Raw genomic sequence first — 13,851 nt, forward strand, 5'->3', positions numbered from 1 at the left:
GGAAACTGTGCCGCGTCCGCAGCGAAGGCTTTGGAGCGGGCGAGCCTTCTTCCTTGATTGTGGATCGGGTGTACGTTTCTTGGGAAGGGGGACACTTTGATTGCTTCTCGCACGACTTTAGGTAACTGCAGGCCGTTGTCCCTTTATACTATGGTGTTCAGGCCGAGCTTGACGAGAATCTCTCTGCCCGCTTTGGTGCTTGGTAGGCGTGCAGTCTGTGCCGTGTGCTGTGCCTCGATGATTTCTGCAAGGGTATTGTGCACTCCTAGCTGTAAGAGTAGTTCAGTGGAGGCATTATCGGGGAGCCCCAACGGTGCCTTGAAAGCTCGGCGTATGTGCACTTCAAGCCTTCTCTGATGTTCCTTTTTCCAGTTGAGCATTGCGGCCACGTATGTGATGTGACATTGTCTTCGCTCAGTCCCCTGTGCCTATTCATGATGCGTTGAAACATCCGGATCGAGTTTGCAATCTTGATCGTGATGCTGTCAAGCATCGCCCAGTTGGACCCTTTGCTTTGGATGATTAATCCTAGAATTCATATTTTGTTGACCGTAGGTATGCGATCTCCATCCCTGTCGTGTAACTGTATGCATGGTGTGTGGTGTCGGCGCCAGTCGTTGGCCGGGTAGTGGTAGATGAGCAGCTCGACTCATCTTGGACTCACGAAGGTGAGTACAAGATGACACAGCTCACAGAAGCGCAGCAGCGTCAACCTTCTTCTTCTTAGCCTTCTTCTAGCGCTAACCATTGCTACGACTTCGTCTTCTTCTGTGTCATTGTTGCTGATCGTTGTCTTCTTCGACGTTCAGCGACGCAGGGCATATATGCCAAAATATGAAGTGAAACAGAATAATACAGAGCGGATATCGCACGAAGTGCTGTATTTAAATAAAAATTCACTCAGAGAAGGTTGTTGTTGTTGTGGCTGTAGGAAGAAGCAAAAGAAAATGCACGGGCCTGCTACTGTCTCTGTAGCTAAGCCATCTCGGCTGCCTCGTACGGACAGAAGAGAAAATAGAGAGAAGGGATAAAGACGAGGGAGAGAAAGGCGCGCTCAACAGCCGTCGTCCACTACCGAAGCTGTGGCGGGTGCAATGACGGCCTACAATAGATAAAAATTCGGTGGCGGGCTAGCTCCCACTGCAAGCGGCGGTGACCTGCCTGTCCCAGCCCCATCAGGGCCAGGAGCAGCCACCCTCCCGTTCCACGCTCAGATAACGGTATTCAAATACATCACAGCTCAGCATAACACAGACACCACAAACAAGCAACGATGAATTGAAGGGTATTCAAATACATCACAGCTCAGCATAATACTGGCACCACAAACAAGCAACGGAGGAACGACGACGATGTGCAATCGCCGCATGCATTTTGCGCCAGCAATGCTGCCACAGCTCGGCAGTAGTCTTCGCAGCGTTCGTATAGTTGCTATCTTTAGAAGTACATGTGAGTCTCTTCTTGGGCTCAGTTGTCGCAAAGAGTAGTAAAAGGCGAACACGAGTTAAACGCTGCAGCATGCCACACTACCACAGAGTACCGCCCAGAACAGCGCCAGTTTGTTTACATCTGAGCACCGCACATTCTCTAGAGTGATCATTTTGACTGCCAAAAACTAGTTGACGAGCTGTTTACTATAGTTTAAGTAAGTTATTCCAGAAGATGGTTTGTTTATTTTAAGCTTATATCTTGTGTTTCACCTTAGGATGAATGCGAAGCTGCTCTCAATGTTCCTTGGTATTCTAATGGTCGTTCGCGAAACTCATTGAGTCAATGCCGATCGAGTTCAATCGTCATTGAAACCCGCCGTATGGCAGTTGCCGATCCCCATTGAGTTAGATCTCGATCGACTCAGTGGACATTGGAACTGCCCGTGTGATAGAGGTATAAATCTGTTAGTACCATGCTATAATGCGATTTTTACATTGACATTTAGGTTCATTTTCTTCCATTCTTTATGACTAGCGTGCATTTGTCTCGTGTCTGCGCAGAAAGCGTGTAATTGCGGTTGACACCTCCATGTGCTTCTTTTGCGAAATATATGGCCGAGCTTGGGTCACTGTTAAGGAAGTGTCACATAATGTCCTCAAAGGTTTTAGAGCGCAGCTCTTTGACGCCCGTTCCTGGGTTTTGCATCGTCGTCGGCGTCGGCTGCGTCGGCCTCGTAACCCGCCCTGGCCCCCTTTCATCCCCCCAGTTCAAGCCGACGCTTCGGCAACCGGTGTATCGCAGAAAGAGGAAGGGGGCAAAAGCGCTACACTCAGCAGCGAACGATGGGGGCAAAAGCGCGTGCATCAACCGGAGAACACGAGGAAAGGAAGGAGGGAGGGTCGCCGGAGGCAGCGCTAGCAGCGACGTACTGATGCCACTGACGCCGTTAGCGAGTCAAGACAACGTGACTGCGTAGAACACTGTCACCGCCACGCAGAAAGAGGAGGAAGGGGTCCCCCTTTCTAGCTGCGTGGAGGCGAGGGTGCTCTCCGGTTACCGAAACGCCGGCTCGCTATCAACGGACCATGGTGCGTGCATCCCGTTCTCACTCGCTTCACTGGCTAGCGGCGTCAGCAGCATCAGTCAGTCGCCGCTATCTGTTCGTCGCGCAACGTTCCTATGGGCCCACGCGCTGCCTCCCGCAACCTCCCGATAACTCAATTGCTATTTTCACTTCTCCGACCAAAAAGCTTCTTTCATGACAGCCAAGAACTGTTAGTTGAGTGTTTCTTGAAGGAATACGTGTGAAAAATTAAAAAAAAAGTTGTCTGTAATTGTACACACGTGTCTTGCTCGAAATCTTTGCCTCAATCTATCGAAAAGGTGAAACAGCTGATGAGCTGCGCTCAAATTTCGCATTATGAAGTAACGTAATCATGGGCAATTTTTTTTAGTCAGCAGTAACTGCAGTAAATGAACAGTAACCGTCAGTTAGTTAGTTTTAATGTTCGCATATTATTCTGGCCTACTCCTTGACATGGTTCGTGCAACGACAACCTGACGTGTTTCGAGGTTGGCGCTGCAATGAGATCCACATCGCCTGAGACCACACTTTTTAAACCTCTATGCAGGAGAAGGTCGATGCGAATGTGGGTGCGCCACTGCCGGAAGAGCAAACACGGCAGCTCTCCGCGCGCAAGCGTACCGACGTCGTTCCGCAACGATGATTTCCGCTGCGCTGCTTTCAGCCGCGCTCGAGTCACGCAAAGCGTCCGTGCGACGCGCTCCCATCGCGCTGACGATGACAACGTCCGAAAAGACAACACGCCCTTTGCGCGGTACGACCACGTTTGCCTTGGCCCGCTGAAGAAAGAAACAGAACGTATTCTATAGCCAGGCGTATTGAGACTGCTGCCATAGCAATCCGTAGCGTCATGTGAATGCCCCCTTATCCGGTCAAGCAAACGTAAGAGTGTTTCATTAATCCAGAGGCAAACTGTGATGCAGAGATGTCGTTCCCCAAGTAAACAGCTTTTACTACTAAGCGACGATGCAAGGCTCTTGCACATTTAAAATTCTGAAATGCTGCTCATCCCCAGGACTCCAAAGCAGCTGTTATTACGTTGTGTTCAAGAGTTTTCCCTAACAATATTAACGTATAAACGAGTGTGTTGATTTTTCATCTTTCATATGGAGTTATATTAAGTGAGAATGCTTCAAATGGCCATTCCGACATATTATATACATACACCATTAAAGTAAGCCATAAAAAGCCGCATATGGGATATTTAGTATCAAGCCTGACGTGATGAAACATGGACCATATTCTGTTTGAGTCATCGTGACGTCAGCGTGACGACAGAATCACTTAGAAGCAGCATTAGGTGAATTCCAAAATTCTGAATCGTCAAAATTAACGCGATCGCACTCAACTCTCACACCGGCGGCTATTGGCAGTGACAAGCTGCCAATAGCGGGGTTCGATGGTTTCCAACAGACGCTTGAAAGATGCGACTACCACACAGTGCACATGAATATTAATCTCTGGTATAACCTTCGTGTTCGCGCTACTGAAAGCTGCGCATTCCTGTTCCTAGTCAATGCGCCAAGGCAGTGCTGTCTTGTCGGTAGAATGCTTGCGAAACATTTTGTATGCTTTTAGGAAATTAGTTAATTATGTAATATACTGTCATAAATATTAATTATCGATGTATAACAATAAGGTTAACAACATTCATAATGAACGCACTTACCATATAGCTTCCACTGCGTTCTGTGCGTGTGTATGAATACTTGAAAAACATGGGTTGGGCAGTAGGGCAGGTTCCGCAACCAACCGCGCAGGTTGACACATCGGTGCCTCCCATCGAGACTGAAAATAACTGCTTCCCTTGCATGGTCTGCCGTAGCCCCTGTGTATGTTTTCGTTTCTGTCCGCCTTCCTTCCGTTTGTGAAGGGGCGGCACAAAGCGTTGGGCAAGAGGCGTTGAGGCGCGGTCAGCGGTGCGCGTCACTACTGGTGCTCGGAGCTGAGCCTGCGACAACACGCGCAGGACTGTATTGGAGGCGAGGTCGTTACAGGTCGGATCTTGCCGAGAGCGTGACGGAGACAATGGTCGGGCGGAGGTGCAATGAAACTCAGGTATTGATAGTGATGGCGTCACGTTCGGACTTCTCGGCTCGATACCTTCCGCATGATCAGCTTGTACATCCATTTGCCTGAATAGCTGCGTCGTTTGTTAACCGCAGTTGAAGGTGCGCGCGGCGCGAGCAAGGTTGTTGCGATGGAGATTCAATTACAAAAGAGACGTTAATGAGCGTAGCATATGCCGCTCTTCAGTTTGGTAGAAAGCGCTGACTGTTAAGCACTGGTTGCTTTGGATATAGCTGACAGACATGTCGAAATGGCATGTATTCTTAGTTTTGTTGAGTGAAAACAAAATACGTATTGATGGTAAGCGCGAGTATGATCATATGTTGTTTGCGGTTTCATCTTGCGTTAATTTTTCTTAATATGATTTTCATCGGCTTAGCGCACCTTATGTTCCTCAATGAAATTAAGCACACATTCTGCTTTAAATTATAGCAATCTAGAGGCAGTGAAGCCAGATATAACGCATGCTGTTAAAAGGCCCCTAACACGACGTTAGTTATTGTGAAAGGCCTTCAGGTATCTTATACGAGTTCAGAATTCATGTCCGAACTTTGATTTTCTAGAGGAAGTTCTTAACAATGGTGCATAGAACAACAGTGACGCTCCCTCGGAACAGGAACATTCGTTAGAATCCCGAAGTGTAAAACTCCGCCCTCAATCAACATTAGAAAGTTGGGTTGATACCGACTGCATTCACTATGTGCGTTGTTAACGTACGTAGAAAAAGGAGAGACAAGAATACGTCTATAGTTGCGCCTAGCGTTTACTTTCGTCTTGTGTTTGCGTTCTGCTCCTCCATGGCCACGTAGGAAAATGTAAATACTATTTCCGCGTAGCTTTCTCTCTATGGAGGGTTGAACATTCGCACTGCTTTTGCATTGTTTATATGCTGGTCTTAGTTGTTTTCATTTAGTATTCAACCTTATAATGCTAAGTGTTCATAATTCGCAAAATACAATTTCCCATCCTGTACTCATTGATAAATGAAGCTAACAAACAAAGATTTTTCATGTCAACTTGTTCTCAGTAACAAACATTTTCGGCCAAAATATGTTCTCACCTATAAGCAAGTGTTGTAAAAACAAAGAAAGGCTAAATGCATGCTTGGAAGCTAGCGTGAAACAACTGTTTGTCTTTCGTTTTCTGATCATTTTTGCTGAAGCAATAGAATGGAATTTCTTCGGATAAAGGTTTACCGCTGTTCTTCGACTTTATTGAAGGTCTTCAATTTGGTTCTGAATAAAACACAGGTTAGCTGCTCGAAATTGGCCAGATGCGGAGCTTTGCTAATTGGTGACATGCAGATTTTCAGGATTTAAGTGGCGCTGACAAATTGGTTCCATTACTTGACATAATGTGGCAGTAAATATTACTTTCTTATACATTCATAGCTAAATAATTAAAGGGTTTAAGTGCCCAAAGCAATAAAAGCTCTTAGGAGCCAGTTATAATGGCAGGGGGCGGGTGATTCTTGTCACCTAGGTCGCAATATGAACTGCTTAACTCATTTTATCAGAAATGTTGGACCATCGGGGGCTGGACATCGCAAGAAAAAGCTTACGCTAGAGAGCGTATGTGATTTCAGGTAGTTTTTTTAAGAAACCATTCGGGCACTGCTTGAGTATTTCAACATTTGTGATACTCTGCGTAGCTTAGATTTGTTCGGTACTCGCCAATCGATTACTATTGAGAAGCGGTGAGGAAGGCGTCGAATCATTCACACAATATTAGAATGACACTTTTAAGCTGTTTAGGTTTGATACGCGGTTTCCCAACAAAAGGTCCGGAATAAGAGTACTCGCCAAGAGGTAAGTTTTCCTGCGTGCAATTTTGTAGGACCACTGGATTCCGTACAAGAAGGCAAGTGGCTTTTAACCGATGTAAGCTCTTTGCAATGGTAGGTTTATGCTCTGGGCATGCGCATAAGTAGTTCTTGCATTTTTTAAAGCTACTGTCATTCCATGAACTGTGTATTTCCATCTTTACCCATTTTCCCATTTTCCGTATGTTTGTTTCCAGGAAAACCACCTTCCTAATTCTTGTTTTAACTAAGAATAAAAATTTGCCTCGCGGTAATGTAGATAAACAAGTTTCGGGTTCCTCAGTCACATAGTGTTGCTCAAGCTGCACAATTAGTCGGTTCAGTAATGTTTGCGTTTACTACCACGTCAATGCTGTTTATATACACAAGCCGTTAACGACGTTGCGTTGAGACCCGGATTTTCCTACATCATATTTCCGGCGAGTTTGCTTCCATCGCCTAGGGATTCCCCAAATAGATTCCTACCCCAAATAGATTCCTACGCGTGGTGAGGGTTACTTGCGCTGCTTTTGTTTTGGCGGCTTCTCCTGTAATACTTCCCGGGCGCCGAATGAAAATAACCTCATTCGTACGTGTGGAAACTTGACGGATGTCACGGGCGTTACGACGGAGGAATATTTTGCTGAAACTGTAGAGGCATCGTCTCACTCGTTGCGTGCGACAGCAGAAAAGGTTAAGGTCAAAACCCCCGTGCCAGATTTTGCCCGTTGTTTTGGTAGCCCACAGGACCTTCGCGAAAGACGGTGTGCGTGTCGAAATGCGCGTTTGAAGTGTGCGCCGAAACTCGGAGAGGGGGAATTCCCTTAGTCGACACTCCGCGCTGGGTTGGGAAAACACCTTACAGAAGGAGGAAAGTGGGCCGCATCGAGGAGGAATGACATCCTCTCTCTCTCTTCTACTCCCTCCATCTCTGAGGCACGTGGTGGCCGAGTCTATTTAAGAGGTTTCGTTTTGCCGGAGTGGGCGTCTGAAGCAATACACGCATCCGCCTCAGCTCGCGTTGAGGAGCGTGTGAAAGAAGCCGACATGAGATTCGCAGTGAGTGCAAATTCAGTCATAGGATTGATAGTGGAGGCGTGGGAGATAACAAGTAGAATTTAGTATAACTGGCAGAAGTGATAGATTTGCCGCGAACAATAATTTTAGACGTGCTAAGCACATTTCTAATGCGACATGTAGAGATCGCAATGGTTGTGCTTCTCATGTATTATCAGCTGGAGAGCAGTTGTACAAGTGGTCTCAAAGCCATACAGAACACCCTTCAGATAAGTTAAGCTATGCAGACTGTATGAAGGTCTGCAACATACCTCGCTCGCACTAATCTCGTATTTTGCATTAACTCGGCAGCCCAGTAATGAACCACTCTGAATTGTAAAAACCGTAATTATTGATAAACAGGCCGCATGAAATTACTTGCAAGAGGGAGGGAAGCGTGATATTACATCTCCCATGGTAACTCCGAGATTGTCAAATGTGGCCTTGTGAATGTCGTACAGTTGTTATGAATACCATGCTTTCCACATCCCATCAAGTGAGCTCCGATACAAAGAGCAGATATATTCATGGTACATCTTGATTGTTTTGGCAGAAGTGTTAAAAAGAAGCGTTTACTGTTCATGGAAATTCAAGTACTTGTTGCAAGATATAAAAACGCGACGCTCCCAGCATAGGTGAACCTATTATGCTTGTCTTACTGGTCAAGGTGCTTTGAAGATAAATGTTTGCTTTATGGATAAACACATGTCCCTGTTAAAGTTTTCCTTCCTGCACGCACTAAAATAAGTTTGGGGTTACCCTCTTGACATTTGTCATGGGAGTGAAAAAAGTTGCTTTGAACGTGTAATACAATATCCTTACTGAGATTTCTTGAGATCTTTAGCACGAAAAAGCACATCTGCGTTGCAGGGAACGTGCGCCATAGCGCAGAAGCAGATAAACATTTTGACCGCTAGGGGCTCTGCACTAGGCGCCAACGGTGCCCACGGCAAAACCATAAATGAGGCGGTACAGGGAGATATGGGCTGCGGCATTTTTCGAAGTACAGGAAGCTCAGAGTAAAATATTCTATGAGGACGCCTGAGGTAATTAGACAGTAACAGATGGGCAGCTAAAGTATTTAAATACCTGTACTTTAAAAGCGTTGACTCACAATGGAAGAAAAGTACTAGGAAACTAACTGGTAAGTACGCTAGCCACAAATGCAGAGAAATAAAGAACGTTAAGCAACAGGTGAAAAACACATAAGGTAAAAATTGGATAAATTCGATGGAAAAGAAATAGAGTGCGGAATTAGACCGAAAGTGGAAAATGCAGATCAGAAAGGAAGCTTTCTTTGATAACTCAAGAGGCAGTGCCCTACTTTTTGAAGGTAGATCAGGGTGCCTTAGAACACGCAGCTACAAAAAGAAATTTAACAGGGAAGATGACGCATGGGCTGTATATGGTAACTCCAGTGAAACAATTAACCATATTATACTCGAATGCAATGGTATCCATCCGGAAGTTGATGCAGACGCAGTCACTGTTCATGTAGCTCTGGGGTTTAGAGATACCAGTGGCCGGGTGAATAAACCGGCGGTAGAAGCTAGCAAAAAACGACTGGAAGATTGGTGGCTTAAAAGCAGAGAAGTGACATAATATTAGTGATGTAGAAACAAAAATTTATTAAATAGAATGATTGCATGGTTAACCAATATAAAACAATAATTAAGACATAGGGAGAAAAATGAGCATGATAGCTACTGCCACCATTCTGTTGCAAAGGGGACGCTCCTATATTTCATTCATTCCATCCATCCATCCATCCATCCATCCAAACTACGGTACGCTGGGGAATAAACTTGGCCGTGGTGACCGGGATTCTAACCTGATAACGCATATTCTGCTGAAGAACGGCGTGGCATTGAGTTACCACAATATATAAACTACATATAGGGGTCGTCACCAGAGAACAGTGATACCATAATACTGACATCAGAAAAATGTGATGCTGCCAGACGTTTATTTCTGCTTTGAAAACACTTGAAGAGTATATGAAATATGGAAGCGAACCTCTGCTTTTTGGAAAGAGAAAATAGCTATGGGCACGGTACTCTCGAGAGACGTGATATATCATGTATTGCGCCGCTGGACATATATTTCCGGCTCAATTGTACATATCCCATCACCTGACAGTATGCGCGACTGCACGCATGCACACGTAGACTAAGTTTCCGGACTAAAGTTTGCGCCTACGCAACACCCAAAATTGAATTTTATGTTCTCATTGTTAGGCGTGGAAGCTTTCACGTAACTACATTTATCGTTCCAACATGGCTGTTGAAATAAGGTTTCCTATATTCTTGCAGGACCACCCAGAGAACTGAGTGTTTCGAGCATGAAAGCAAGGGTTTGTCATCCCTGCTTTTGTACGAGGTGTTCTGCAACTACTCTATCATTCAACATTATATAATGCAGATATTAGAAACACACCTGAAAGCCTGCTAACGCGCATTGACAACGTTGAAAATCAGCAATGTGTTACCGGCCTAGGCAAGGGAAGCATAAATTCGCTGTTTCTGAGGAGAGAGGGAAAGTGACAAAATGATTCTCATCGTAGCATCGTAGCAAGCCGGTTACATCAGGCGGAATGACGGAGTAAGCACGCTTCACTGGCGCTCATTATTCCCGAGCACTCACCTGCGACGGAGGCGAGCGATGACCGGCACTGTGAAGCATACCAACTTGCAGAAAAGGGAAGTGTTTGAAACGCTCTTGTGCAAGCCTCATAGGAATTGCGACATGCTCGGGTTCGAGTCAAGTTTGAAGCCGAACAATTTGAATAAAGGTAAAAAAGAAGCAGCGAGGATCATAGGTTGAAGTGCAGCTCAGCAGTCAGAGTGTACAGACAACGTTGTTTTCTAATATGAAAAAAAAAGGTATCTGGTTTCATTTGGTTTTGAGCACAGTTTGAGTGGGGAAAAAACATCCTTGATGTGTTTGACACTGCATGACGCATGAATTATTAAATATGCCTGGTCTTGTTGTTCACTTAATTTTGTATTTCATATGTTAGTGCTATAGGCAACCTATACAATGCTAATTCGAACTTGGATAACTGTTGCCCAATATTCTCACGAATGGCTGCGCATTGATTTTTCTGTGGCATCTAGGTTCTCCTGGTAGTACTGTTGGCTGCCATAGCCGTGGTCATGGCTGGTTACCGGAGAGGATATGGCGGTTACGGAGGCTATGGCGGCTACGGAGGCTATGGTGGCTATGGAGGCTACAGAGGATACGGCGGCTACGGCGGCTACGGAGGTGGCTACCGCGGTCATCATCACCGGCCACATGGCTACGGAGGTTACGGAGGATACGGAGGCTACGGTTATGGCCACCGGCATCACCATCACTACCATCGTCCTCATCACCATCACAGACCTTACGGCAGCGGCGGATATGGTGGCTATGGAGGCTACAGAGGATATGGTGGAGGTTATGGAGGCGGCTATGGCGGTGGCTACGGCGGCTATGGAGGCCACGGTGGTTACGGATATGGGCGTTAAGAACTAAATGTAAATTCTGTTTAATGAAAAATAATGTAAGATACTGACGCATGAGACTACAATAATGAGAGGTGTGCCAAGGAACATCAACAAAGAAGTTGTATATGCGGGACTAGCGAAGCAGTGCTTGTTGAGACGCATGCATGGCGGAGATTTCAGCCAAAGTCTGAATTTAGCCCTAGTCCGATGCTCAATTTGTCTAAGCAAATGGCAGTATGAAAAGCATTGATGAGCTTTGTTTTCCGGATGCCAAAGGGGCCATATTTTGCAGTGGCCATTTATCGAGTTAATGTCGCTGCCTATTTGTCGGCAAACAGCGTCTATTGCGCGTTCATGCATCAAAGCCGGGACTGAAGAAGGGCAACAATGAAGAAGAGTGAACCAAGGAAGAAATAGTTGCAATACAAGGGGCGATGTTCACGTGTTAAGTCTGCGAGTCGATGGGTGTTCAGCACTGATGTGGAGAGAATATGCAATAAAGAGAAACTAAAATTGGACTTGCCACTAGTGAACGACCACACCACGTCACGTCACAAGAAGAAATATTGTTGATGGAGAGATACTCTTTTGTGGCAGCTGGTACGGCTAGTCCAAAATTTTTTATCTGCCGTTGGTTTAAGGTAGAATGCAGAAGGTGACTTATGGTCGAGTCTTAAATAATAAGTACGTATTTTCGAAAATATTTTCAGTACCTCAAATAAAATTCTGCCACCACAAAACTCGCAACACGTTCGAAGAAGTGACTGTTTCCTGCCACAGCTTGCCACCATCAGATATGTGTTTCAATCTTCTTTGACTGTATACCGCAGCGCGTAGAGACAGTCATGTTATCACACCTTTGTATCGTCTGATGCTCCCAAAGCATCAAGCCTCTAATTGATCGAAAAGTATTTTTTGTCAGCATGTAAGACAGACAACCTGACTCCTTGAAGAAGTATGAAATGAGTAATATCTTTTTTTTTTTTGCGTTTTTTGTTAGTGCACTTTTATACGAGAAAGTCTTGTGACCAGCGTCTATGTCCTCATAACACAGTATTTTCGCCATACATTGTAAACTACGCCTCCGCGAATGGAAAGAAAATAAATCGGGGTTTTCTTTCCAGGCGTTGTCCAGCCTATCACGTATTGCAATGGACGTTTTAAGGATCCTTCATTATGTGCTCACATGCGCTGTATTTGTCGTGACGCCTAAGAAGCCCCTTAGTACAGCAGAATGTACAAGTTTATTTAACTGGCTGAACTATCGCCTAAGAATTTATTCATATTCCTTCATTGGCCACGCAAAGTGCATTAGAGAGCGGTTTCATTAAGGTCCATAGGCGCACATTTCCGGTGAAAAGGTTAAAAAAAAAAAAAAAAACTAGAGGCTACTCTTTTCGCTTAGTCTCGCTTTAAACCCTCGCTCTTTCTGCTGTCAGCATGGCAGCAGACATTAAACGACTGCGGGCACAGGTATCTGTAGTTTCGATACAGCTCAGTATAGAAAGATGATGTTTATAAAGAATTCCGCCTAGTATTAATGGTGGTTATGCCGACATTCAAGCATCTGCAGAAGGGCCTGTAGGCCGCGAAGTATTTGTTAGTGTTTCTTCCCTGTAGGTAAATAATCACATTATAATAATCGCGCTACGATTTTGATAACCGTCACTAAATGGAAGACCGCAGCTGAGTATTATTCTGCTGGAAGCCAGCTTTTGAAAGACGTTCAATTATAAACTACGTTATGCGTGTAACTTGCCTTGTAACAGGGCGCTCCACGTCCATCGCTGTTGCTGGATACGGCGGAGCGGAATACTAACACTGTTGCCCTTGTCGTTGCATAAATGGATTTGATATCCCAAGGCGAAAGAGCCATCGCCGCAGTCTATCTGGTAGAGCAGCGTAATCGAAATGCAGGGGTAGCTTGTTATGATCCAACCATCGAGGCAGATGGTCCTTTTCCTAGCTTCTTCAGACGATCGCCTAAAATTAACCCTTGATTATCTTCTTTTTTTAGTCAATAAAACCGCAACAAGATAATAAAGTTCTCGCACCAATCCATTATTATTATATATTATTGGCTGCCTCCCATATCATACCCTTATCATCCCCTCGTCTCTCCTAATAGTGTGGTCTGGTCTATACGTTCACTTAGTTACAAACAAAAGGTCACGTGCCGTGCCAGGAATTTGAGAGCTGAGGAGAAGGTATGACCATGCTTTTCAAGAAACGGCGTTTTTTCTCAGGACTGATATCATTGACCTGCTATGAAACCACACTTACGCTGGAAGTGTTCTATGGCTCACAACCAAACACATAACGGGTTAATGCAAAAAGGGTTCTTCGGTTCAAAACAATAGCAGGTGAATGCGTGAAGACAAAGTCTAATCACGCATTTAAAGCGCTTAAAGCTTTTTGTCTTAACCGCTTATATGAAAGAAGTGCGCGGTGAAAATAAGTTAATGAGGAGTGTATATTTTAGTACGCTCAAAGTGGTCTCCTATCCAAATAATTCTTAGATTAATTGCTTTCTTTATTCAAGTAAACTTTTATAAAATTGTAACGTTCTTCCATAGACTCCTTTGATTTAGGGACCATTGGCTGCCTTCGTAAGTTATACCCTAAGTCTCCCCGCCAATATCTTCCTGTACCTTGTATCCTTACATATGCGCAAATCCTGAAATATACGGAAGGGTACCTATTGTGCAGGAATTTAGGGTTAGAGTTCAGAATATGATGCTCTGTTTCAAGAAACGCGATTCGTTTTCAGAATGTTATAATCTCATGCTTCCTTTCAGGGGGTTCTTCAGGTCAGAACTAAATTAACAGATGAATGATGAGCCCGGTTGTTGAAATGGAAAGGTGAAGTCTTTTTGCCCGCACTCCTTCCTAGAGATATGTGCCATATGAAAACGTTTGAC

At 44.9% G+C, this 13,851-nt stretch overlaps 1 protein-coding gene across 1 annotated transcript; it reads left to right on the forward strand.

Moving 5' to 3' along the window:
• The first annotated feature begins 10,464 nt into the window (after positions 1-10,464).
• LOC146185471 (uncharacterized) lies at positions 10,465-12,007 on the forward strand. Its single transcript, XM_084606432.1, has one exon. The coding sequence runs from the start codon at positions 10,598-10,600 to the stop codon at positions 10,949-10,951; it is 354 nt and encodes a 117-aa protein (XP_084462558.1). The 5' UTR covers positions 10,465-10,597; the 3' UTR covers positions 10,952-12,007.
• The last annotated feature ends 1,844 nt before the right edge of the window (positions 12,008-13,851 follow it).

Source organism: Amblyomma maculatum, chromosome 6 (assembly GCF_055883805.1).
Source record: "Amblyomma maculatum isolate TAMU_Amacu chromosome 6, ASM5588380v1, whole genome shotgun sequence".
Taxonomy (NCBI): Eukaryota; Metazoa; Arthropoda; class Arachnida; order Ixodida; family Ixodidae; genus Amblyomma; species Amblyomma maculatum.